Source organism: Triticum aestivum, chromosome 6A, assembly GCF_018294505.1.
Source record: "Triticum aestivum cultivar Chinese Spring chromosome 6A, IWGSC CS RefSeq v2.1, whole genome shotgun sequence".
NCBI lineage: Eukaryota > Viridiplantae > Streptophyta > Magnoliopsida > Poales > Poaceae > Triticum > Triticum aestivum.
This window is the reverse complement of record NC_057809.1, coordinates 172573618-172601041: the sequence shown is the minus strand read 5'-3', so window position 1 is coordinate 172601041 and position 27424 is coordinate 172573618. Positions and strand designations below refer to the sequence as shown.

The following is a 27424-nucleotide window of genomic DNA, read 5'->3' as shown; positions in this document are numbered from 1 at the left end:
GTCGTACGTCTTCACAATCTGACCGATCAAGCACCGAAACTACGGCACCTCCGAGTTCTAGCACACGTTCAGCTCGATGACGATCCCCGGACTCCGATCCAGCAAAGTGTCGGGGAAGAGTTCCGTCAGCACGACGGCGTGGTGACGATCTTGACGTACTACTGATGCAGGGCTTCGCCTAAGCACCGCTACAATATTATCGAGGACTATGGTGGCTGGGGGCGCCGCACACGGCTAAGGAATAGATCACGTGGATCAACTTGTGTCTCTCTGGGGTGCCCCTGCCTCCGTATATAAAGGACCAAGAGGGGGAGGCCGGCCGGCCACATATTGCGCGCCAGGAGGAGTCCTACTCCCTCCGGGAGTAGGACTTCTCCCCCAATCCTAGTTGGAATAGGATTCATGAGGTGGAAGAGAGAGAGAGAAGGAGGAGGGCGCCGGCCCCCTCTCTCCTTGTCCTATTCGAACTAGGGGGGAGGGGCGCGCGGCCCAAGCCCTCGCTGCCTCTCCTCTTCTTCCACTATGGCCCATTAAGGCCCATATAGCTCCCGGGGGGTTCCGGTAACCTCCCGGTACTCCGGTAAAATCCCGATTTCACCCGGAACACTTCCGATATCCAAACATAGGCTTCCAATATATCAATCTTTATGTCTCGACCATTTCGAGACTCCTCGTCATGTCCGTGATCACATCCGGGACTCCGAACAACCTTCGGTACATCAAAATGCATAAACTCATAATATAACTGTCATCGTAACCTTAAGCGTGCGGACCCTACGGGTTCGAGAACAATGTAGACATGACCGAGACATGTCTCCGGTCAATAACCAATAGCGGGACCTGGATGCCCATATTGGCTCCTACATATTCTACGAAGATCTTTATCGGTCAGACCGCATAACAACATACGTTGTTCCCTTTGTCATCGGTATGTTACTTGCCCGAGATTCGATCGTCGGTATTCCAATACCTAGTTCAATCTCGTTACCGGCAAGTCTCTTTACTCGTTCTGTAATACATCATCCCGCAACTAACTCATTTAGTTGCAATGCTTGCAAGGCTTAAGTGATGTGCATTACCGAGAGGGCCCAGAGATACCTCTCCGACAATCGGAGTGACAAAACCTAATCTCGAAATACGCCAACCCAACATGTACCTTTGGAGACACCTGTAGTACTCCTTTATAATCACCCAGTTACGTTGTGACGTTTGGTAGTACCCAAAGTGTTCCTCCGGTAAACGGGAGCTGCATAATCTCATAGTTATAGGAACATGTATAAGTCATGAAGAAAGCAATAGCAACATACTAAACGATCGGGTGCTAAGCTAATGGAATGGGTCATGTCAATCAGATCATTCTCTCAATGATGTGATCCCGTTAATCAAATGACAACTCATTGTTCATGGTTAGGAAACATAACCATCTTTGATTAACGAGCTAGTCAAGTAGAGGCATACTAGTGACACTTTGTTTGTCTATGTATTCACACATGTATTATGTTTCCGGTTAATACAATTCTAGCATGAATAATAAACATTTATCATGATTATAAGGAAATAAATAATAACTTTATTATTGCCTCTAGGGCATATTTCCTTCAGAGGCATACTAGGGACACTCTGTTTTGTCTATGTATTCACACATGTAATAAGTTTCCGGTTAATACAATTCTAGCATGAATAATAAACATTTATCATGATATAAGGAAATATAACTAACAACTTTATTATTGTCTCTAGGGCATATTTCCTTTAAAATTACGAAGCCACACTGCAGTTTTCACCTGCTCTCTACCTAGCTTCGCTAAGCCATGACTCACAGAGTTGGCTTCGCGGTTTATCTTAATAATAGATACATCTCTTTCCTCGATATGTTCTCGAATAACCTGAACCCTAGATGAATATCGAGATGTGTTGGGCGTAGATGGATTCACCAAAGTGACCTCTTCAGAACTATCGGTCTCCAACGTCAACGGCAGGGGTGACCAATGTAGGGCAAGGGCGAGGCCTTCCTCCGTTGCTGCCAACTCCGCGTCCACCGCGTCTGCACAGCCGAAGAGGTACCTGCATGCAACGAAGATAGACGATCCCACAGAATCTCGGAGTGCCATCCCAGTCCCCACTGGTTTATTCATGAAATCGATCCATGTGGGAAAGGGATCTAATGGAAAAAGCACTGCAACGATTAAGGTGAAGACTATACAACATGATGTTTGTTTCCTGGGAGGAAGAATATGTGGAGGGGAGGTGGAGGTGAGGCCTTGATTCAATGGACGAGGACGAAAAAGGGAATTTTGTCGTGACACGGTTTGCGCTTACTCTCACTGAAGAATGAATCCTAACACCGGTCCACACGCTTTGTCAAGTCACAAGTATGAGGTTTGGGGTATTAAATTGGACCCCTTACGTTGTCCTCATATGCCCGGACTATCCGCATATCCTCGTACTCAATCCATACATGGAGGCCTTGTCGACACCAACTGAATGACTGGTGAAGACTTGTACCCATTAACGAACGATGCTTCGGTGCCTTAAGACACCTACCTTTGTGTCTATGACATATGAACTCAACAGGTGGCTGGCCCATATATCAGTGACCCAAACGGCATATACTTTTAAGACACCGAAGCTGCTTCCGCCACTGACCATCGTCGCGAATCAAATAACAAGTTGGTTGTATTACCCGGTGTCCGATGCTCTGTCCATTACGAAGCTGGTTGCCTTGAAACAAATAGAGTTAAAAAACACTGACAGTAGCACTAAATGCCAAGAAGGAGTAACCTAACAAGGAAATAGGAATCCCTTGAACAAAATACACTGGCAAGCAACGAAGAGACACGTACGGCCACACAGAGAATGGCGAACAACGGCGGCAGCAGCCGCCGCGGGGACGACGGCGTCGGCGTCGGCGTGACCCCATCCCGATGGCGTTTCTTCCGGCCAACGGCCGGCACGCCGCTGGCGGCCGCCGGCAGCATGAGCATCCGCTCGGTTCTCAACCGTCTCAACTCGTCCGTCGACGCGTCCGGGACGCGCCCCGTCGTGCCGCTCGGCCACGGCGACCCCACCTCCTCCGCCTGCTTCCGAACCGCGCCGGAGGCCGAGGACGCCGTCGTGGACGCGCTCCGCTCCAGGAAGCACAACGGCTACTCCCCCACCGTCGGTGTGCCCCAGGCGCGCAGGTGAGCACGTCCACCCACCCGCCCACGGGCCGGCTACTCCACCAGCATCGGTGTATGGCCAGGATTCAATCTGCTCCATGTATGGCTAGGAAAGGAAACTATCTAGTCGTCTGGAATATACTCCTAGGAGTGTTCTCATAAATGCACTTACCCTGTTTGATGTATTTCGCAGTAGGAGTAGCACAAAACAACACAACCTACGTACTAATCTAGGACTACTTCTTTTGAACACGTTTCATCCGAGTAATTGAATTTATTGGCATGAGGTGTTCATTTATAAATTTTCAACCTGTAACATTTAGTTTGTCCAAAATTTTGCTGGCCAACATCACATTATCTGTATCCAAAAGTTGCCATCCCAGGACAGAGCATCTCATATCTGTTTGCCAAAACACAGTGCTATTGCAGAGTACCTGTCTCGAGACCTTCCTTATGAGCTTTCACCAGATGATATCTACCTGACCTCCGGATGCGTCCAAGCCATCGAGATCATGATCTCCGTCCTTGCCCAGCCCGGGGCTAACATCTTGCTCCCAAGACCCGGGTTTCCGATGTACAAGTCACGGACCACATTCAGCGAGCTAGAGGTTCGATATTTCGACCTCGTCCCTGAAAGAGGCTGGGAGGCAGACCTTGAGTCTGTGAAGGCTATCGCTGATGAGAACACGGTTGCGATACTCATCATCAATCCCAGTAACCCTTGTGGGAGTGTCTACTCACACGATCATTTGGCCCAAGTGAGTATATGTTCCTAGAAAAGTAAGTAAGTCTACAGTGTGTTCACTACTGTTTTGTATCTGATGCAGTTTGCCCAACATGTATTTGCAATGAGCAGATTGCAGAAACCGCAGGAGAACTTGGCATATTGATAATTGCTGATGAGGTATACGACCACTTGGCATTTGGAAGTAAGCCTTTTATACCAATGGGCATTTTTGGCAAGACGGTCCCAGTCATCACCTTGGGAGCTATATCTAAAAGATGGCTTGTGCCTGGTTGGCGACTTGGATGGATCGCAACGTGTGACCCAAATGGCATCTTAAAGGAAACCAAGGTGACCATTTGATCTACAATTGGATGCATCTTCTATTTTGGTATTTGCATTCTGACTGTGGCGAATGGCCAATCCATTATATATAAATTTTGCGCTTCATCCTGTCTAAAACAGTTTAGTTGATAACAAAACTTGAGTTGTTTTTGTGCCATACTGGCTTGAAATTTTGGGCGAGTTCAAAGCAACATACTGTGCCATACTTACATGTTGTTTCGTTGGTAACTGAGTTTCGAAGTACAATTGCGGAAATATCTGTGTACCCTCCTAAAGTTTTTGCTATCGACGTGTACCGAGTCCTTCTGAAAGGTCATGTTGGTAGTCTTAATATTATCACCCGGTTGTGTGGCTTGGTTACTTATCTTTGTTCTCCTAACAGATTGACCAGTCAATTCAAAACTATATTAACATCACAAGTGATCCTGCAACATTCATTCAGGTACATATATGCCTTATCATTTCCACTTTTTGAATAAATATCTATTCATTTCCACACGTGTTGTTTAAGATAATATGATTTACCGATGTACGTCTATCTCTCACGCCATAGGTTTCCAGCAAGTGTCTTACACTCTAAATAATTGTTTATCACAGGGAGCAGTCCCTCAAATTATAGCCAACACAAAGGAAGAATACTTCAACAAAATTCTTGATTTATTAAGAAACTCAGCAGATTTATGTTACGGTAAAATAAAGGACATCAGGGGCATTACATGTCCGCACAAACCGGAGGGATCAATGTTTGTGATGGTAAGGAAATGCGCAGGTTAACATGCTCTAGATCAGCTGGTTAAGTTGTATTCTAGTCCAGTGAGGATATAATTCTGAGTTGATGCTTGTTTTTCAGGCTAAGTTGGACCTCTCTTGCTTAGATGGCTTTTCTGATGATATAGATTTCTGCTGCAGGCTGGCAAAAGAAGAATCTGTAATAGTTTTACCAGGTGAAGTTCTATATTATGTTGAAACTCTTTTGTTGTTGTATCAATTTGATAAGGTGCAAAGAATAAATAGAAGATTATGTTACCAAGAAAAGTATATATGTTGATTTTCTAGTTTGATAAGGAAGGACCAGATTATATACAAAGAATTAATGAACTGGACCAGACATGCATGACCCTAAAAATGTTTATCTGCATTATACATTTCTAAAGGATGGAGTATATTACTAGTTTCATGATATTATTTACAAAACCAACCTTACCTTCCCAATTATGGGTTGGGAGCTCGTTCTAAAGAGTTAGTTTTTTGCCCTATTACAACTCTGCTATTTTACCATCTTTATGACATAGACATGCTAAAATGCAAATGAAATTTATACTAAATGGATTTACTAAAGAACGCCGAGTTCAAAAAATAGTACTCCCTCCGTTTGTTTTTATAAGACGTTTCAGACAGCTTGCTTTGTACTGTTTTAAACAATGTCTGAATGTCTAGAACGTCTTATAAAAATGAACAGAGGTAGTACTTACTGAAGAATGTTAGAAGTCACTTTCACCATTCACAAATTTTCTGGCAGGCCATATATAGCTAAAACTTCATTCTGAAAGAAATTCCTCAAGAACTAAAACAAATGTACACAGCAACAACACAAAGTTGGGAAAAAATTGTGCTGCTACTCCGTTGCTCAAATCTTCCCTGATGTACATGAATTTTTTGCAGGTACTGCACTCGGAATGAAGGATTGGGTTCGGATCACTTTCGCCATTGACCTGCCATCTCTTGAGGATGGCCTTGAAAGGCTGAAATCTTTCTGCGAGAGGCATGCTCGAGTAGAAGCCTAAGCTCAAAGATGATTGAGCTTTTACACTGCTGTGGCGAATCGCCAGCTATGCGTTGGATCGCCCTGGTGTTGTTTTCAATAATCGCTTCTCTTTATGTCACCACAATGAAGATATTTAGCGTTCCACACATATTTTGTACTCTTCCTGGTTGACTCGTACCGGTTTGTAAGTGGCATACTATCGAAAAATGGTGTAATTTGTAACCATTATTGGTTACAGTGATTTAAGGGTCAGTATTTTCCGGCCTTTTGGGTCGGACTCAGGCAATTGAAGTTGAAAATAACTCGAATATGATGCGCTATGAGAAAAAGGCTAGTCCAGACTGGCTTACCGCATTTCTCAAGCCCCTTTCTTAGAGCATCTCCAACAGCCGTGGCGCTAAAAACTAGTTTGCCGTGCGCCGTTCGTCTGGTTTTGCGCGACCGTCAGCGCTGGCTCCAACATCGACGCTAAAATGCAACGCTCCAGCAGCGCGTAATAAATGCAGCGCGCGCGACTCGCACAAACAACATATACATTTCAAATAGAAGCAAAAATGATCAAACTAAACAAAATAAATCAACAATAAATAGTTCAATTTCGTTATTACAACCCAAACAAATAGTTTATCGTTCAGTACAACAAATAGTGCAATAAACACAACAAATAGTTCATGAACAATACAATGACGAACGCAGAAATCATGCTCTTTGTCGTCCATGCCATGCCCACAACTCCAATGCATGCAATATATTGAGCCAAGCATACCAGAAAAGCCGCGAGCTTTGTTCATCGCCAATAGCCTTGCGGCGTCTTCAGCATTGGGAGATCTCAAATACTCCTCGTCAAACACTTGCACAAGTCCGACTGCGAAGCGTTTGACACATATGATGGCTTGGCTCTCACCCATAGCCAAGTGATCATCAACTAGATCAGCCGGGATACCGTATGCCAACATACGCAAAGCGGCTGTCACCTTCTGAAAAGGTGCTATGTCCGAGCTCTCCGGCGGCATTTCTCTTTTGCTGAAAAAACCGGTCATGGCTCGCTAGTTTCTCTGCAATGCGCCTGAACAAGTCGGTGCTCATCCTAAACCGACGACGAAAATACGACTCCGGGTATGTGGGATTCTCCATGAAATAGCGCCTCGTCAATCTGTTATGGGTATCGATCCTATCTCTCCAAATTTTCTGCCGACCCATAACCGAACCACCGTGCTTCGGTTTTTTATTGATATGCATAGCTAGGATCATTGCAAGATCCTCCTCCTCTTCCATATCAAATTCTTCTTCGGAAGAATCATACGACGAACTCATCTACAGTGTTCAATACTATGCTACAAAAACTACAATCAACATGCACCAAATTCATGAAGTTTGAGCAATACATACCTTGTAGGCGTTTTGTCGAACACCTTGCGGGCGCCGAGCGGCAGCGAGCGCTCGGGAGCTGTTTGTCGGAGGATGGACGCGCGTGAGGGGCGGCGGGACTACGGAGGGGGGGAGGGGGCGAAGAAGCCGCGGCGACGCGGGGATAGGCTGGGGAAGCGCCGGGAAGGTCGTTGGGTGGCGCGGGCGGTGGCGGCGGCGCGACTGGATGGGGGGTGGGAGTTGCGAGCGAGCGCGCGAGAGTCCAGCGCGCGGGAGCGGGCGCAGCAAATAAGCGGCGCGCGATTGAGTTTCGGCCCGCGCGCTGAACTAAATATGCCGCGCGCGCTGTTTTTGCGCACCCGCTGGAGCAACTATACCGGTTGCGCGCACGCTAAAACGGGCAATTTTGCGGCGCGGCACTAGTTTGGCGCGGCCGTTGGAGATGCTCTTACATGTGTGCCCTAAGATTGGTGTGTAATTATCCCGGAGATAGCCCAGTCCAGAGAGCACACTTCTTGCTCGCCTCTTCTCTCTCTCGCTACTCGCTAGGGTTCACTGCTTTCGCCGCAGAGCGCCTGCCCACCTCCCATCGCCTCCCTCCTCCATCCATGGCCTCATGCTCTTTCATCTCATAGCAATCACAAATCCAATGGGTTCAAGGTTGTTGCAGTTCTCCTGTGTTGTGTTGCAACTTCGACATCGTCATTTCATTGGGAAAGAGGTACGCCTTGTCGATTCAGCATAAGAACCCACATGGGGAAATTAAGTAAGTGAACACAAAAAAAAACTCAAAACACAAAACACAAAACACAAAAAGAGCATAAAATGGCCAGCTTGGAGGAAGGGATTCGATCTTGATCCAACCAGGGGGGCAAGAGAGGAAGCTGAATGTGTTGAAGGGGTAATGAAATTTGCATACTTGGGAGATGTCTATGGGTCGGAGTGTTGGATGTCATGCTTGGTGAACACCCTTGCCGCGCACCCATGTTGATAATCATCAAGGATGATCATCCTATACCCTATGAAGATCACCTTACAAAACAAGAAAAAACGCAGATTAAAATGTGGTAGATGAGTCATGTGGGTAGTCGAAGACCAAGAAGTTGTTGTACCGGCTAGGCACTTCCCCGGTGACATCACCAATGGTGAAGGGGAAGAAATCCCATGCGTACGTCGTCGTCGACAGAGCGACAACCAACGATGAAGAGCTCCCCCCCTCCCTAAGCTCCTTGTCATTCCGCCGACACAAGAATGCCATTCAGGAGGTACTGCTCACCACGTCATGATTCTCGTCACCGTAAGCATTCACATAGTATCACTTGTGTGGAGAAATATGGATGTGGAAATCCAGCCTCATGTTCAACCCCCGTCCTATTTTATGTAGTGTTCCTCATCTTCATTGCACGAAACGGAGTAGTGGCGCCACACGAGGGGGGTGGCTGCCAGGGCATTAAAGAAGGTGAGAGCAGAAGATGGTGTGGAAACTCCATGGGAGACGGTGACTGGGAAGCCGCTGGAGGGATCACATGAGCATGAAAGGGGATGGGTGGTGAAGGATGAGCCGAGGGGTGAGGTTGACGACAAAGTTCTGAGTGATATCATGGCACATTTGCAACGGGCCACGAGCTTGTGAATGAACGACAACCCAAAAGGTAGAGTGTCAATGGTTTCAAATGCGGAAGAAAGTAGCATGCATGAAGTAATACATGAGAGATTTCTATGAAACGGATATAATTTGTTCATAGAAATGTGTCGACCCCTCTAATTCATTTTTTACATTAAGTGAATGGATATCACTACCATTCTGCATGAAATTATGTTATTTTGACAAGCTCCCACGTTTCATAGTGAAGTATGACTGTGGGCAGATTAGATTTCAAAAATTTAGGCACCGCGAAACAAAGAAACGAAGAGGAGAAGAAAAACAAAAATAATATTAAAATGTCTTCTCGAACCATCCGACCCGGCCGTTTGACCCAACACCGCGCTCAGAATTTAAGTACCACGAAATGGAGAGGAAAAAACAACTAAAATGTCTTCTCGACCCATCCGGGCCGGCCGTCCGACCCAACACCGCGCCCGTAGCCTATCCGACCGGTAGCCTTTTAAGCCTTTCCTCACTCCTCCGTCCGGATCTCTTCAGCGACCGTGCCGTGCCGTTCCGGTAGCCTCCCTCCGTCCCTGCTCGCCGCCACGACTCACAGGCCACAAACCCTAGCCAAGCTCGCCGGAGCTACCGCGTGCGCGCACGCAGCGATGGAAGGCGGCGGACGCAAGAGGGGCACGGCCGACGGCGCCGCCGTCGGAGGCAAGCGCACGCGAGGTGAGTCGGGTGGAGCCCTGCCCTAAATCACCCTCCCCGGCGGCTTCTCTAGGGCGCCCTTCTTCTGTAGTCCGGTGAAGCTTCCGGCTTAGTGTTCCCGGGGAATGCCGCTGAGTTGCTCTGTTGCTAGGTTAGGGTTTTGGGATTTTTTTTTTGGGGGGAAGCTAGGTGGTGCGGTGGCCTGATGGGATCTGTACTTCTCCATGGTTGGGTTTTGGGGGTATTCAGAAGCTCGCGTTGCTTACGATATGCCAATTCGCCGCATGCTGGTTTGTTGGGGATCAGTAATTTTACCCGAGCACATGAATATTCGCCTATTAAATGTCGCGTATTGTTGCCTTGCTCGATTGGAGCTGTCTGCCTCTTTTTTTCTGTATTCTGCGCATTAATACTTGGCATGCCCTCGCTCCCTACTCAACAATTCGCCTGGAGTTTGGAGCGAGGCTCTGAGTGCTGGATACTAGTTCAAGCTGAAGAGTTCCTACTAGTAATCTATGCTTCGACTAATGCACTATATTGTACAATTAGTCAACAGCCTATTAATGTCCTTTTATGCATCGCGATTAGTTAATCAACAGCTTATTAACTTGGCGCGCATAATTAATTTGATTCAACAGAATCGGAGTCATTTCAAACCGGCGTAGGAAGCAAATCGAAGCCATGCACCAAATTTTTCAGGTTATAGTCCAACTTAAAATGAACTCCACCTGGTAACATTTATTCTGCATACCTGTTATTTTGTTAAAACTTTACTTTTATCTTGAAAGAATGCTTGCTGCTAACAAATCATTTAAGCAAGATTGTGCGACAGGTTCTCCCTAATCCAAGCTTAAGAACTTCCACTGGAGTAAAAATTGGAATGTGCATGGGCTGTGCAAAATCACTTCTGAATATGTGAAAGTGCAAGAACAGTATAAGGATATGTAACTTCTTTTCAGACGAACAACCAGCCAGTAATATCATATGATACAGCCTCTTGTTGAATTGAGAGAAAAGAAGATTGAATATATGAGTTGGACACTTGAAATTCTGCCAGTAATATCATGATACAGCCTCTTATCAAATTGAGAGAAAAGAAGATTGAATATATGAGTTGGACACCTGAAATTCTGCCACATATATCCTTCTTGATATATACTATTTATTCTAACATTTGGTACATGCAAGAATAGTTTTACTGTATGGTTTAAAATTATATGTCCATCAACAGTTGCTTGTTGAGTCATTGAAGCATCACAAGCAGTAATAAAATTTGTACTTATGATCCGTAAGAGAGCCTTCCTGAAACAGACGTTCAACAAACATCAGTATTTAAGTACTTTGATGAAGACACATATAGCAGAGAATGTTGACTATGGAACTGTTCAATTTTTTCTCTTGCCGAAACGCACATGAATAGTTTCTTGTCTGCCAAACTGCATATGATTTGGTGATGCAGAATGAGCCAACACAGAGAAATGATTATTATCAACAAACATTCGAAATGTAGATTAGTTCCACTCTATATCAGAACATCATTCACTGTAGAACTTCTCTTCTGTCCATTTGGATTGTAAGTTTGCCCTAGGATGTTTATTGTTCTTCAGATGCTATCAACACCTGTAATCATATTCCTGAGCCTTTTGGCTTATGAATTTTGATGTCTGCATCCTCCCAGTCAATATCAGTTGTGCTTAAATGAATTGTTTTGCTAATTAATTTACTTACCCATATCTTATTCTCATTGTGCAGTACCGCTGGTTGCCCCTTTGGTGAGGGTTGCCATTTCCTCCATTACTTCCCCGGTGGCCACCAGGCTGTTGCAAAGATGAGCAACCTAGGTGGCCAAGCATTTGCACATCCCCAAGGAAGAATGCCCTCAGGATCTGCTGTTCCAGATGGCCACCCTACACCAACTGTCAAGACTAAATTGTGCAACAAGTATAACACTGCAGAGGGATGCAAATGGGGCGACAAGTGCCACTTTGCACATGGTGAGAGGGAGCTCGGCAAGCAGACGTTCATCAACAACTCCATGCCACCCCATATGGGACCAAGGCCCACTGGTCACTTTGGACCTCCGGCAATGCCCAGCCCTGGCATGGCCACCCCGGCAGGCTTCGGGGCTTCTTCCACAGCCAAGGTCAGCGTCGATGCATCCCTCGCAGGCGCCATCATCGGGCGGGGCGGAGTCAACACAAAGCAGATATCCCGGGTCACCGGGGCCAAGCTGGCCATCCGGGACCACGAATCGAACGAGGCCTTGAAAAACATTGAGCTCGAGGGCACGTTTGATCAGATCAACAACGCCAGCGCCATGCTCAGGGAGTTGATCTTCAGGATCAGTGGCGGTGCCAACGCTCCTCCGCCGGGCGTGATCCCGGCTGGAGGATCTCACCGCGGCGGCGGCGGCAGTGGGCAGGGAAGCAACTTCAAGACCAAGCTGTGCGACAACTTCACGAAAGGATCGTGCACGTTTGGCGACAGATGCCACTTTGCCCATGGCGAGAACGAGCTGCGCAAGTCGGCTGCCGTGTGAGATTGATCAACCTCACCCAACATGATTTGTAGTAGCGATTAGTCGGTGTAACTCTGAACCTTGAGGGCTGATGATGGATTTTCTGACTGTCCCTGAGATTATGCCATCGATTTTATGGATTTCATATTTGTCATGACTCTTATCAGCCTGTTGTGGTCTTAGTAGAAAGCTTGACATGTTCATTTCCTGAAGTATCTGACTGACCTGAACTTGATATACCACAACAAGTCGGCCTATGAACTTTCATGTTGAAACCTGAACCTCTGCGTGATGTTGCCGAGGCCGGGGGAGACATGTTAAGTTGCAGAGTCGCAACACTGACCAACAACAGGATTTCCCTCAGACTCTTGGTCTGCGATCTCAACGTTCGTGCTCTGCTCGCACATTAATAAGCCTGGGGAGTTGAAGAAGCTCTGCTCGCACATTAATAAGCCTGGGAAAGTCACAATCGACGCCTCGTTCCTGGGTTCATTTTAATAGTATAAAGCTCCCTAGCATAGGAGGGGCGCCGCCGGCCGCACGTCCACTTGCCTCCCTCCGCCCCGGCCGTACTAGGCTGAGTTCCCGCCGCCGGCGAGATGAGCTCGGCCTCGGCGCCTCGTGATGATGCCGCTATTCCTCCCTCCGTCGCCACGCCGAGGTACGCTCGTTCATACAGCGACGGCCGTCTGTCAATTGATTCATCTGACCGGCCGATCGTTGCAAGGGAGGAGGAGGAGGGGCGGAGTGACGTCATCTCGAGGCGGACGAAGAGGATGACGTACTCGAGGGAGCTCCTGCTGGCCGTCGGCAGCTTGGAGGCATGCAAGCTGCTGCCCGCCGACGCCGACTTGGCCAAGCACCCCGATGACGCGGCACTGTGGGTTCCTTCCCAAACTCTGGCTGCCCGCTCGGCTGGAGGTGCACCTGGAGGCCTAGGGGATCAGGAATTGCCTCGGCGAAACCGAGGTGAGCGAGCCGAGTGAGTGCAGACGAAACTGGCTTGCTCGTTTCCTCTCCATATACTGTACAGTATATAGTACTTCCTCCGTAAACTAATATAAGAATGTTTTTTTCAGAGGGAGCACTGTGCTATCGTATTAACTTGGCAGCGCACGATGATCGATTGTTTTGGTGTAACAGTGCCGGAGGCGTTTGAAGCAGGCGCAGGAAGCAAATCCAAGCCATGCGTCAGGTTCTTCAGGTAATCCCTTTCTGGGACAGCGCCAACATGGTCTGAGTACTGTATTTTTTTTTATTTTGATCCTTTGTACTACCTCTCTCTCAGTTGACAGGGCGTGCTCGTACCTCTAGGTCGTCAATTTAACCAACTTAATACAAGTCATATATTACAAAATATATATCAATATAAACTTCAGATGTTCTATTTTCAGACGGTATAATTTTTGTGTTATATAGTTTATATTAAGGGGATAAGATTGACAACTTAGGTATACGCGCAAGACTTGTAAACTGAAACGGAGGTACTAGTACATATACCTTAATTAGTGAAAAATTGAAAATTACCGCAGGACGACTGTTCCACAGTTTTGGGGTAAAGAGAAACATGATTTGATTACCTTCGGCATCAATGCAGTTCTGATTGTTGAATAATCTAGCTGTCAGGTTAGCTGTCAGTTTCAGTTAGTTAGTCAGATTTTCTGTTAGCATTCAGTTAGCCGGACTAGCCGGATCCTGCCCACGTTTTGTGTGAGGCCAGTAGCTCAACACGCCCTGGTATCGTGGGATGGCACGATCGCGTCTGTGGGGGCGTGGCTGAAGCCACGATCACTTTTGCTTCCTGTATAAGTTCAGAGATAAACAAGAAAAGCAGCGACACTTTGCACTGCGCAAAACTCTCTCTCTCGTTCACGTTCTCGCCTGAACTCTGCAGCTCGCACGATTGCGGGACAATTGGCATCAGAGCCCGTTGATCCGGGGACCATGGCCACCGACTCGCCTCCTCCGGCGGCTCGCGGCGCCGACACCGGCGATCGGTCGCACACTCCTCCGCGCATGAGGCGTGGGAGGAGCTCGACAAGACGCAACGGCTGGGAGATCGTCGTCCAGGAGCGCCTGGTGCGCGAGCCCGGAGGCACGGCCCCCCCCGCCCATGCTCACGGCGACAAACTACATCGAGTGGGCGCTTGTCATGCAGGTCCAGATGGAGGCCGCGGCACTTTGGGACGCGGTCGAAGGGAAGGAGACAGCCACCTTCCGCGACGACAAGTACGCCATGGCCGCCATCCTCCGTGGCCTGCCGCCTGAGATGGTCGGGTCCATCGTCGTCAAACGATCGGTGAAGGAGGCCTGGGAGGCCATCCGCACCATGCGGGTGGGCACGGGCCGGGTACGCAAGGCCACCGCTCAGAAGCTCCGAAAGGACTTCGAAAACCTCGCCTTCAAGGAGGGCGAGACCATCGACGCGTTCACCATGCGCGCCACCACCCTCGTCAACAACTTGCGCACGCTCGGCGACACCGTCGACGACGAGAAGGTTGTCCGTAAGTTTCTCCGCGTCATTCCAAAGAAGTACTCCCAGGTCGCCATTGCCATCGAGACCCTCCTCGACGTCAGCACGCTGTCGCTTGAGGAGGTGACCGGGCGCTTTCGCTCGGTTGAGGAGCGCCTGGAGGAAGAAGATAGCGCGGGAGGAACTCGCCTGCTCCTCACTAAGGAGGAGTGGGAAGCGCGATGCAAGCAGCGCGGCGAGGGCCAGTCCAGCAATGGGCAGCAGAAGGGCAAGAACCAGAACCGCGGTGGGCGCGGACAGCAGAAGGGCAAGAACCAGGCTGGCGCGCCGCCCCGCAACGGCGGGCGCCTGGCCACCCGCGACGACAAGTGCCGCTACTGCAACAAAAACGGGCACTGGGCGCGTGACTATCGCAAGAAGCAGCGCGACGAGGACAACATCGCGCGGGTGGACGAGGAAGAAGGAGAAGGGAGTCTCCTGATGGCGCACATCGTCTCCCTCAGCTCCGACCCTGACCACGACAAGGAAGGCGGCCAGGTCTTCCTCGACGAGCAGAACGCCAACGTCACTATCGGCGATGCAGCGGCACGACGCGATAACCTGTGGTACATCGACACGGCAGCGTCGAACCACATGACCGGCGACCGCGACGCCTTCTCCGAGCTGAACACCGGCATCACGGGGCGCGTTCGTTTCGGCGATGGCTCCGCAGTTGAGATATGCGGGCGCGGCACCGTTCTCTTCGTCGCAAAAGACGGACGTCATCGAGCACTCACCCAGGTCTACTTCATCCCAAAGCTGCAGAACAACATCATTTCTATAGGTCAACTCGATGAGGTGGGCTGCGAGGTGTCGACCCACGACGGTCTGCTTCGGGTCCGGGACAGAAGCGGCAAGCTGATCGCGCGTGTTGCCCGCAGCGGCAACTGCCTGTACAAGCTCCCAGCAATGCTCGCCAAGCCGGTCTGCATGACCGCTCGCGTCGATCAGGTGGCCTGGACGTGGCACGAGAGGTTCGGCCACCTCAACTTCGACGCGCTCCGCAAGCTGGCGTCGTCGGACATGGTGCGCGGGCTCCCTTCAATCCAGCATGTGGATCAGGTGTGTGACGGCTGTCTGCTCGGGAAGCAACGTCGCACATCGTTCCCACGAACAGCGAGCTACCGCGCCAGTGACCGCCTCGACCTGGTGCACGGTGACCTGTGCGGCCCAATCTCGCCGGCCACGCACGGCGGGAAGCGCCATTTCCTTCTCCTCGTCGACGACATGAGTCATTATGAAAGATCGTGGATGTCGCCTAGAGGGGGGGGGGTGAATAGGCGTTTTAAAATAATTACGGTAGAGGCTCGAACAAATGCGGAATAAACCTAGCGGTTAATTTGTCAAGCACAAAACCTACAACAACTAGGCTCACCTATGTGCACCAACAACTTATGCTAAGCAAGGTAAGCAACAAAGTGATAGCAAGATATATGACAAATAACAATATGGCTATCACAAAGTAAAGTGCATAAGTAAAGGGCTCGGGTAAGAGATAACCGAGGCACGAGGAGACGATGATGTATCCCGAAGTTCACACCCTTGCGGATGCTAATCTCCGTTTGGAGCGGTGTGGAGGCACAATGCTCCCCAAGAAGCCACTAGGGCCACCGTAATCTCCTCACGCCCTCGCACAATGCAAGATGCCGTGATTCCACTAAGGGACCCTTGAGGGCGGTCACCGAACCCGTACAAATGGCGACCCTTGGGGGCGGTCACCGAACCCGTACACTTTGGCAACCCTTGGGGGCGGTCACCGGTACCCGTCAAATTGCTCGGGGCGATCTCCACAACCTAATTGGAGACCCCGACGCTTGCCCGGAGCTTTACACCACAATGATTGAGCTCCGAACACCACCAACCGACTAGGGGGCCCAAGCACCCAAGATAAACAAGCTCAAGGGCACCAAGCACCCAAGAGTAATAAGCTTCTCAACTTGTAACTTCCACGTATCACGTGGAGAACTCAAACCGATGCACCAAATGCAATGGCAAGGGCACACGGAGTGCCCAAGTCCTTCTCTCTCAAATCCCACCGAAGCAACTAATGCTAGGGAGGAAAATGAGAGGAAGAACAAGAAGGAGAACACCAAGAACTCCAAGAACTAGATCCAAGGGGCTCCCCTCACATAGAGGAGAAAGTGATTGGTGGAAATGTGGATCTAGATCTCCTCTCTCTTTTCCCTAAAAAACTAGCAAGAATCCATGGAGGGATTGAGAGTTAGCAAGCTCAAAGAAGGTCAACAATGGGGGAAGAACACGAGCTCAAAGGATTAGACTCAATGGGGAAGAAGACCCCCTTTTATAGGAGGGGAGAAAATCCAACCGTTATCCCCTCACTCAGCCCGCACAACGCGGTACTACCGCACCAGGGGCGCGGTACTACCGCGAGGCTGCGCGGTACTACCGTGGAGGACCACGGTACTACCGCGACAGCAGCACAGGCCGGAACTTGCCTGACTAGGGGGCAGTACTACCGCTTAAGCGGTACTACCGCTCCCCCTTGCGGTACTACCGCAAGGCAGGAAAGTCTCAGCCTGGGAAGGGCGCGGATGAAATAAATTACATCCGTGCCTACTTCCGCTGAGGGAGGACCTGCGCAAAAACTCCGGCACGGTACTACCGCACACGAAGAGCGGTACTACCGCGTAGGGCGCGGATGTAAAAAATTACATCCGCCCCTACGTCCGCTCATGCTGCTGAGCCTGGCCAGAGCCCACGATACTACCGCGCCCACGGCGCGGTACTACCGCGTAGGGCGCGGATGTAAAAAATTACATCCGCCCCTACTACCGCTCGAGCAGCTGCGCCTGGCCTGAGGCCACGGTAGTACTGCTCCAACAGAGCGGTACTACCGCAATGGCCTGCGGTACTACCGCTCCAAAGAGCAGTACTACCGCGTGCCCTAGATCAGCAACACTAGCAGTCCTTCATTTTGCAGAGAAGACAACGGGGGTAACAATAAAACCAGAACCGCCATAACTTCCGCAAATGAGCTCCGAATTGAGAAAACTCAAGCTTGTTGGATACAAGACAACGAGTAGCATCAAAACAGAGACTGGTTAGTAAGAAGAGGCAGAGGAGGTATGCCTTACAAGAGAGAAGAGAAACCTCCAACAGAGAAGAACCGGCATACCCTCCAACATCGAAAACATCATAGAAGACGCATGTGAACTCCGTTTTCGATGAACTCGAGCTTGTCATAAAAATGACCAAAAGCTCCAAAACTCACAAGGAGAAGAACCAAACAAGAACCAATAAGGATGATGCAAGGATGCAATGGTTTGAGCTCTCTACGAACGATACGATCAAGCAACTCATCGAGAGCCCCCCTTGATAGTACGGCAATCGATCCTATAACCCGGTCTCCCACAACTACCATGAGACCGGTAAAATAGAAAACCTATCAAGGGCAAACCTTTGCCTTGCACAAAGTCCACTTGAGCTAGATGATGATGATCTACTCCTCCTCAAGATGGACCACCTTTCTTGATTGCGTTGGCTCGATGAAGACTAGTTGATTGCTCCCCCATACTCCACTATGGGTGAGCCACTCTTCCGCTCATCTTCACAACTCCATTGTCACCACAATGGACGGCAAGCTTCAAGCACTTGATCTCTTCATGATACATCACTTGAACTTGCACACCGCAACCATACCATGGGACTTGATCCCTCGGTACATCTTGTGCGCTTTGTGTGTTGACTCTTTTCAACTCTCTTCATTTGGATGATGTCTTGAAGGTGGACATGAATGATCACACAATCTTATTCTTCAAGACATGCTTGGAATAAGCTCAACACTCACATGACCGATCTTTGGATAATTCCTTAAAAGGACGATGGTCATCACAAACTCTCCTTGAAACCAACACATGGACTCCAAGAAAAGCCTATGGACAAACCCTTCAAATACAACTCAAGGAAATCATTAGACCATAGAGATTGTCATCAATTACCAAAACCAAACATGGGGGCACCGCATGTTCTTTCACATTACATGTGGCTTGTCTTGCTGCGCTCAAATGACGAAGCTGCAGCCGCGATCAAGAACTTCCAGGCCACCGTTGAGACGGAGACCGGCCGCAAGCTCCGCACACTGCGCACGGACAGAGGCGGTGAGTTCACTTCGGTGGAATTCGCTGCTTATTGTGCAGGAGAAGGGACGCAGCGACACCTCACTGCCCCGTACTCGCCCCAGCAGAACGGGGTAGTCGAGAGGAGGAACCAAACCATCGTGGCCATGGCACGGTGCTTGCTCAAGGCGAGACGCGTGCCGAACGAGTTTTGGGGGGAGGCAGTCACCACGGCTGTGCTTCTGCTCAACTGCTCGCCCACGCAGGCTCTCGATGGATGCACGCCTTATGAGGCGTGGCACGGCGTGAAACCGGCGGCGCACTTCTTCAAAACTTTTGGCTGCGTCGCCTACGCCAAGGTCACTCGCCCGCACGCGGCCAAACTCGACGACCGCAGCACAAAAGCTGTCTTCCTCGGCTATGAGGTGGGCACAAAGGCGTACAGACTCTTCGATCCGGTGGCCAAGCGCGTCATCATCTCGAGGGACGTCGTCTTCGACGAAACGGCAAGCTGGAACTGGGAAGGAAACGGCGGCGACGGCAGCTTCACCATCGAGGACGTCTTCACCATGCCGTGTCGGAGTGACACGGGCGCGGCTCGCCACGCCGCTGATGCTGGAAGTACGAGCTCTGGAGGAGCCAGCTCTTCGCTAGTACGTGCTGGCAGCGCGTCGCCCGACACGGACAGCACACCGCCTGTCGACTCGCCTGCCGTCGAGGAGCCGGACACGGCTGTTCCATCACCAGAGAACGCCGCTGAAGCGGCAAAGCGATGTGTCTCCGCCCCTGTCCAGCAGGTGCCACCAGTTCATCAGATGACGACGCGCGCACGGGATGGCATCTTTCAGCCGAACTCTCGCCTACAGGACTATGTTCTGGCGATGGAGGACGGTGAGCTGCATCTTGGGGCGTGCGAGGAGCCTACCACGTTCACCGAAGCGGAGCCGCATGAGAGGTGGAGGATCGCCATGCTCGATGAGATGCGGGCGATCGAGGACAATGAAACTTGGTACCTCACCGATCTGCCTGCAGGTAAACACCCAATTGGCCTCAAATGGGTGTTCAAGGTGAAGAAAGACTCCAACGGCAACGTCGTCAAGCACAAGGCCAGGCTCGTGGCGAAGGGTTTCGTCCAGCGCGCCGGTATCGACTTTGACGAGGTTTTTGCTCCGGTCGCGCGGCTGGACTCCGTCAGGGTTCTGCTGTCGATCGCGGCGCACGAGTACTGGGAGGTCCACCACCTCGACGTCAAGACAGCGTTCCTGAACGGCGATCTGGACGAGGAGGTCTACGTCGCGCAACCCCCAGGCTTCTCCCACACCGGCGGCGAGCACAAGGTGTTGCGGCTTCGCAAAGCTCTCTACGGGCTGCGTCAGGCCCCGCGCGCGTGGAACACCAAGCTGGACACCACGCTGTCTGAACTTGGGTTCACACGCACTCTGTCAGAGCATGCGGTGTATCACCGCGGCACCGGCAACGATCGGCTGCTGCTCGGAGTGTACGTCGATGACCTCATCATCACCGGGGCCAGCACCACCGCCATCGACACGTTCAAGGGGGAGATGACTCGTCGCTTCCAGATGAGCGATCTCGGGCTCCTCACCTACTACCTCGGGCTGGAGGTACGCCAGCGCCCCGACGTGATCACCGTGTGCCAAGCGGCATACGCCACCAAGCTCCTGGAGCGTGCTGGGATGTCGGACTGCAAGACAGTCCATGTCCCGATGGAGCCACGTCTACGCCTGAGCAGGGAGAGCTCGACGCCACCGACGGACGCCCACCTCTACCGCAGCATGGTCGGTAGCCTGCGCTACTTAGTTCACACGCGTCCGGACATCTCGTTCGCTGTGGGCTACGTCAGTCGCTTCCTCGAGTCGCCGATGACGGAGCACATGAGTGCTGTCAAGCACATCCTCCGGTACATCGCCGGGACAATTCACTTTGGCTGCCGCTTCACCAACAAAGGAGGATGCACTCTCATTGGGTACAGCGACGCCGACCACGCCGGGGACGTTGATGATCGGAAGAGCACTTCTGGCTTCATCTTCTTCCTTGGCTCAAGCCCGATGAGTTGGCAATCGCAGAAGCAAAAGGTTGTTGCCTTGTCTTCGTGCGAGGCCGAGTACATTGCCGGCGCCACCGCAGCCTGCCAGGGCGTTTGGCTGAGCCAGTTGCTCGCCGATCTGCTCGGGAAGGAAGCTGCACCAACCACTCTTCTTGTGGACAATCTGTCTGCAATCCAACTCTGCAAGAATCCAGTGTTCCACGGGCGAAGCAAGCACATCGAGACGCGCTACCACTTCATCAGGGAGAGCGTCGAGAACGGCTAGATCGCCGTGGAGTACATGAACACCGACGATCAGCTCGCTGATATTCTGTAACGCCCTCGATGCGGCTATATCTCCCACGTGTTGAAGCACGACTTAGAGGCATAACCGCATTGAAAGCAATGTCGCAAGTGAGGTAATCTTCACACAACCCATGTAATACATAAGGAAAAGAGATACATAGTTGGCTTACAATCGCCACTTCACACAATTACATGAATAAAGCATTACATCATCCAGATACAATCAAGGTCCGACTACGGAACCAAAATAAAAGAAGAACCCCAAATGCGACAAAGGTCCCCGATCGACCCCAACTGGGCTCCACTACTGATCAACTAGAACGAAACAACACAAAGGGCAAGATCTTCATCAAGCTCCTCCTTGAGCTTGGTTGCGTCACCTGCTCGGTAACATAGGCACCTGCAAACTGGTTTTGGAAGTATCTGTGAGCCACAGGGACTCAGCAATCTCGCACCCGCGAGATCAAGACTATTTAAGCTTATAGGAAGGATGGAGTAATGAGGTGGAGCTGCAGCAAGCGACTAGCATATATGGTGGCTACAATCGCAAAAGAGAGCGAGAAGAGAGGGCAAAGCACGGTCGATAAAAGTATGATCAAGAAGTGATCCTATAGCAACCTACGTCAAGCATAACTCCAACACCGTGTTCACTTCCCGGACCCCGCCGGAAAGAGACCATCACGGTTACACACGCGGTTGATGTATTTTAAATAAGGTCAACTTCGGGTTTTCTACAACCGGACGTTAACAAATTCCCATCTGCCCATAACCGCGGGCACGGCTTTCGAAAGTTCAAATCCCTGCAGGGGTGTCTCAACTTAGCCCATCACAAGCTCTCACGGTCAACGAAGGAATAGACCTCCTCCCGAGACATTCCGATCAGACTCGGTATCCCGGTACAACAAGACATTTCGACAGGGTAAAACTAAACCAGCAACACCGCCCGAATGTGCCGACAAATCCCGATAGGAGCTGCACATATCTCTTTCTCAGGGCACACTCAGATTGTCTTAGGTACGGGTAGGCCAACCCAGAGTTGCCCCTGGTGGTCACCGGTAGCTGACAGTTGGACCAACACTCAGAGGAGCACTGGCCCGGGGGGGTTAAAATAATGATGACCCTTGAGTCCGCGAAACCCAAGGGAAAAAGAGGCTAGGTGGCGAATGGTAAAACCAATGTTGGGCATTGCTGGAAGAGCTTTACTTAAGGCGAACTGTCAAGGGGTTCCCATTATAGCCCAACCGCGTAAGGGACGCAAAATCCGGGAACATAACACCGATATGACGGAAACTAGGGCGGCAAGAGTGGAACAAAACACCAGGCATAAGGCCGAGCCTTCCACCCTTTACCAGTATATAGATGCATTAATTAAATAAGATATATTGTGATATCCCAACTAGTAAATAAATATTCCAACAAGGAACAACATCTCCATGTTCCAACAAGGAACAAACTTCAATCTTCACCTGCAACTAACAACGCTATAAGAGGGGCTGAGCAAAGCGGTAACATAGCCAAACAACGGTTTGCTAGGACATGGTGGGTTAGAGGTTTGACATGGCAATTTGGGAGGCTGACAAGCAAATGGTAGGCATCGTAGCATTGGCATGGCAAAAGAGCGAGCAAACTAGCATAGCAAAGATAGTAGTGATTTCGAGGGTATGATCATCTTGCCTGAAATCCCGCAAGGAAGAAGAACGAGTCCATGAAGAAGACAAACGGACGTAGACGAACGAATCCTCACAACACGACGTTATCGGAACCAACCCGAAGAAGCAACACCGGAAAAGAGCAAACAACATAGTAAACAACCACCACAAAATCATGGCATGATGCACAATCAAGTATGATGCATGTCCGGTTTAAGTATGCATGGCATGGCAAGGCACAAGCAATCCTACAAATTAAATGGAGCTCAATATGCAACTTCGTTGCATATTGACGAAACACCACATTCAAGTTATTTAGTTCGATCTCGTTTATGTACCCAACAATATTAAATGTTGATTAACATGGCAAGAGGGTGAAGCAAAGTAAAACTAGCTACCTAGTCAAGGTTAAATGAGGCCGGAAGCAACGAACAACAATTCCGGTAACTCCTCATGAGCATATTATAGATTTGGTACTGTTCTGCCCTAAACACAATTTTAAAGTTGTTAAACAGGAAAATAAAGTGGACCATGTTAATCTAGGCATTTTTTCCACCCCAAATACATATAAAGAACATTTAAAACGGAGCAACGGTTATTTAGTTATGAAATAAAGCATTTTAGCATGGCATATGAGCAAATTTAAACAAACAACATTTTAAACATTTTAAACATGGATGAAAGTGGCATATTATTAAACTACACAAAATTCTAAGCATTTTACATGTTAAAATCATTTTAATCCGATGCACGGTTTGTGAATTATTAATGCATGAACATGGAGGGGTTTTTCGGTAAAACAGTAATTCCCCGGATAATAGAGAAAATCGCAGCGCAGAAAAAAAATGCAACAGGCCGAAACTGGCAGGCCCAAAAGTGCATAGGGTGCGGGCGCTGGGGGTGGCCTCACCTAGTGGGCTGAGGCCCAGCCGGTGGAAGAGATGAGGCCGGCAGGCCGGAAGGGGGGGCGCGCTGGGTGCTGTGGCTGGGCCTTGGCGGATCGAGCCTACGCACGAGGATGAGGCGCCGGTGTCGTTCTCCTCGTGCCTGAGGCGCACGGGCAAGATGCAGGGGACGGCGGCGCCCGAAGTCAACGGCGGGGCAGCAGCAACTCCGGCCGGTGAGGGCAGCGGGAAGGACCGGAGAGGGCGGATCTGGTCCCGGGAAACCCATTCCCGGTGGCGGCAGCGGCAGTGGGATCCCAGGGCGGCGGCGCGAGCAACTCCGACGGCGGCAACGACGGGTACCTGCGAGAGGAAAGGTCGGCGGGGTGAGAGGGAGATGGAACCAAGGGAGAAGGGAGAGATGGAAGGGCAGGGCGACGGGGTAGGCCTCGAGGTCAACGGCGGTGGCTCGCCGGAGGGCGCGGAGGGCGGCGGGATCGGGCGAGCAGGAGGGGAACTCCCGATCCAGATCGAGCAGAGCGCTCGGGAGCAGCGGCGAACGGGGCTGCGGGCTCATCGGGTCCGGATCGGCCCGGGGCGGGCCGGATGCGGGCTTCTACGGGCCTCGGCGGCGGGGAGGAGCGGGGTGAGGTGGCGATGCCACATGGCGGCGGGGCAGTGGCTGGAGACGGCCAAGGGGCGACGTGGCGCGCGTGGATTGGTCCGGGGCGCGCCGGCGGCGGCGCCAAGTGGCGGGCTGCGGCTGGCGGCGGCGGAACCGAGGTGGGAGGTGGCTGGCTGCGCGGAAATTGAGGGAGGAGGTTGGTGGAGGCCAAAAATGGCATGGGAGGCGTCTATATATAGAAAGGAGCTAGGGTTTGAGGGTTTGGGGCCGCTTTTGGACCGTACGATTGCGATCGTGCGGCTCTGGTCAGAGGGGGAGGTTAGAGGGCTGCGGGAGGGATTAGTGGGCTGTGTAGAGACCATGGGCTGCAGGAGAGAAGAGGGAGAGAGGCCCGGCAACGGTTTTCGGAGACCGAAAACACCCGACGAATATACCGACTATATCACGGTTATATATTTAACGGTTGGGTAGTCAAACGAACTCCGAATGCGACGAAATTTGGCAGGCGGCCTGTCTACACTATAATAAGACCGCACACCAAGTTTCATCCCATTCCGAGAACATTTTTCGGCCACTTATAAAATAATATTTCGGGGGTGCCGCGGGCGCGTGCGAGTGTGGTCTGGACACCGAACGGACAACGGAGAGAACCAGGAGGAACCCGAACGGATGCAAGTTTTGAAAAACATGCGGATGAAATGCAGATGATGACATGGCAAAATGCAACACGCAAGCAAATGACATGGCAATGGCGGCGAATAACTGGCGGACACCTGGCGCATCGGATCCGGGGCATTACAACACTCCACCACTACGAGAGGATCTCGTCCCGAGATCTAGAATGGCACCGGAGGGAAAAGGGAGAGGAGAGGTAAAACAAAGTTGCTTCTTTGACGAACGAGTGAAACCATGAACCTTGAGAGGTTGAGCAATTTAAAAGAAAGGATACAACAGAGATGAACAAGATTGCAAACAATCCGTTAGAAAAGAGGAACAAGGAACACTACGAGGACTTGAAGGTTGCAAAGACATGAATCAAGAGTTTAATGGACAAGATAGAATTCGAAACCACTCCGGTTAAAACAAGATGAGAGGGGAAGAATTCGGTCAGCACTCCGGTTGAACATGGAAGGAATAGAACATGAACTTGAGAAGATGGGATGATACTTGATGAAATCAACAACATACTGCCTCCGGAACTATTGAAAGAATGGCACAATGGGTAAGAAAGATTTCAGACAGCTCTCCAGTTGAGGAAGGAGGGAAAACTTGATAAAATTAGAGAACTCGAATGAAAACACGACACTTCGGTTAAATGGATAAGCACGGAAAGACCATGATCTTTGACAAACGAGATGATGGGTTGGAAAGAGCAACATCACAATGACTCTGGAACGAAGGGAAACAAGATCTTGAGAGAGCACGGATACAACAAATGCTAGAATGGAGTTGTTGAAAACCAACAACGAAAAGAATAATCTTGATATGGTCTTATGAAATACATCTCAAATTATGAGATGACAACCTGCCACTCACGGGAAGAAGAATTGGATTGATATGAACGAGGAGACGAGAAACTTATATCACCGGGAGGATAAATGAAGTACTTGGATCATTTACAAGCACCAAAATTAGCAACAATCCTTAGGGAAGGCTATATAACTCAAGATAATTCCAATGAAGAGATTGATGGATTTAAAATATCTCATTCATGACAACATGTGAATCATGAAAACCCGAACTTAATTATCAAGAATGACATAATACCACCTCGAATGATAAGGCAGATAGAAATGCACTCCGGATAGCAAGATGAAGAATGCTTGAACTCCTTAGAAAAGAATCTCGATGAACATTTCGAGAAGGAATATAAATCCTTGATGAACCAACATGTAGAATCTCCAAGAAGAACTCCGGTAATGAAAGGATAACGAGAAGAAAGAGAAGTTGAAAACACAAGTTGAACCCTTGCAATGGTTAGATAGATCTTTGGAATGATAATTAGAGCTTGGAACTCCGGGAAAGAAAAGATGAGCAACTCGAACTGAGAATGTGATACGATGAGCCACTCCGGAATTGAATAAACTTGATTAAACAAGAATAAGAATTATGTTATGTCTATCCTTCACCAATTAAATTGGTGACAATCAACGGATTTGACATATTACTTATTCTCATAGAAAAGATTAAAAGAGATATGACATAAACTTGAGAAGGTCTTCAACGAACCACCGGTAGGATTTGGAAAGAACGAATGAATTGATATGATAACAAAGAAAGAGAACTCTTAAACGAACCACCGTAAAAATTGAAATTGAACGTAGCAAATGCACAAATCACCGGGAAGAATAGTGAAATGAACGAAGATACATGAGACAATCTAGATACATGAGAACGAAGAGAGCACGAGCCGATTAAAGATCACTTGAACAAGGCACCGGTAAGATCGGAGAATGATAACTGACGTCTGAGAATGAATAAACCTGAATTGATGGACTTCGGATGGCCAACTGAGAAGACTCTTGAATATCTCCTGATGGGTGAAAAAGATTCTCACAATCGAAAACAATTATGAGAGGATGGCAACAAGCTAGCACCACGAATCTTGAAGAGAATAGAGCAAGATTAAAGAGAAACTCTTCTTCGGTCTTCAAATGATGAGAATGACAACGAGAAACACCACCAAGAATTATTGAGGCACACTGGAAGAATCAAAAGCGAAGAGGTTGAGCCAACTATGAAAAGAATTTGAAAGATCTTGGAGAAAAAGCATTTGACTGATGATAACTCATTCTTACGTCAATCTTGGAGAAAAATTTAAGAGTAACGCCGGGAAAATAAGAAGAGTCAGGTAAGATCCTGGAAAAAGACCTGTGGGTTAGGGCCCACTCAAAAGAAACACCGTTGAACAATTTGAAGAGAGATAATGCACCGGTTGAAATAAAAGACTTGAATGAGAGAACATCCTCGAAAGATCTTGAACGAATGCATAGTGGAAACACGAATCTTCGAGATATCTTGAGCATTCCGGAACAATTGAATAGCGAGAAATGAATGAATATGAGGAGCATCGTCAAGAGAAGGTATTTGAAACGAGAAAAGGGGATATAATCGACAAATCTTGACTTGAATCCACCGGAGAAGA

At 49.6% G+C, this 27424-nt stretch overlaps 2 protein-coding genes and 1 pseudogene across 2 annotated transcripts; all 3 read left to right on the top strand.

Moving 5' to 3' along the window:
• The first annotated feature begins 2720 nt into the window (after positions 1-2720).
• On the top strand, positions 2721-6281 carry LOC123132659 (nicotianamine aminotransferase 1). The gene is made up of 7 exons (XM_044552513.1): positions 2721-3182; positions 3580-3919; positions 4018-4236; positions 4613-4672; positions 4828-4983; positions 5081-5174; positions 5893-6281. The coding sequence occupies exons 1-7, from the start codon at positions 2857-2859 to the stop codon at positions 6012-6014; spliced, it is 1317 nt and encodes a 438-aa protein (XP_044408448.1). The 5' UTR covers positions 2721-2856; the 3' UTR covers positions 6015-6281.
• Positions 6282-9405: 3124 nt separating this feature from the next.
• On the top strand, positions 9406-12365 carry LOC123132658 (zinc finger CCCH domain-containing protein 14). The gene is made up of 3 exons (XM_044552512.1): positions 9406-9686; positions 10304-10364; positions 11418-12365. Exons 1-3 carry the CDS (start codon positions 9620-9622, stop codon positions 12202-12204), a joined length of 915 nt encoding a protein of 304 aa, XP_044408447.1. The 5' UTR covers positions 9406-9619; the 3' UTR covers positions 12205-12365.
• Positions 12366-12634: 269 nt separating this feature from the next.
• LOC123132657 (zinc finger CCCH domain-containing protein 14-like) overlaps positions 12635-27424 on the top strand; it is a 37963-nt pseudogene continuing 23173 nt past the window's right edge.

What these genes read in the sequence shown, in the direction of transcription:
- LOC123132659 (XM_044552513.1), top strand. Translation starts at nt 2,857, where the DNA reads ATGGCGAACAACGGCGGCAGCAGCCGCCGCGGGGACGACGGCGTCGGC. An exon ending in ATCCTGCAACATTCATTCAG is followed by an intron (nt 4,673 to 4,827) that starts GTACATATATGC and finishes TGTTTATCACAG; the next exon opens with GGAGCAGTCCCTCAAATTAT. An exon ending in AGGGATCAATGTTTGTGATG is followed by an intron (nt 4,984 to 5,080) that starts GTAAGGAAATGC and finishes CTTGTTTTTCAG; the next exon opens with GCTAAGTTGGACCTCTCTTG.
- LOC123132658 (XM_044552512.1), top strand. Translation starts at nt 9,620, where the DNA reads ATGGAAGGCGGCGGACGCAAGAGGGGCACGGCCGACGGCGCCGCCGTC. An exon ending in CGGAGGCAAGCGCACGCGAG is followed by an intron (nt 9,687 to 10,303) that starts GTGAGTCGGGTG and finishes TTGATTCAACAG; the next exon opens with AATCGGAGTCATTTCAAACC. An exon ending in CCATGCACCAAATTTTTCAG is followed by an intron (nt 10,365 to 11,417) that starts GTTATAGTCCAA and finishes CTCATTGTGCAG; the next exon opens with TACCGCTGGTTGCCCCTTTG.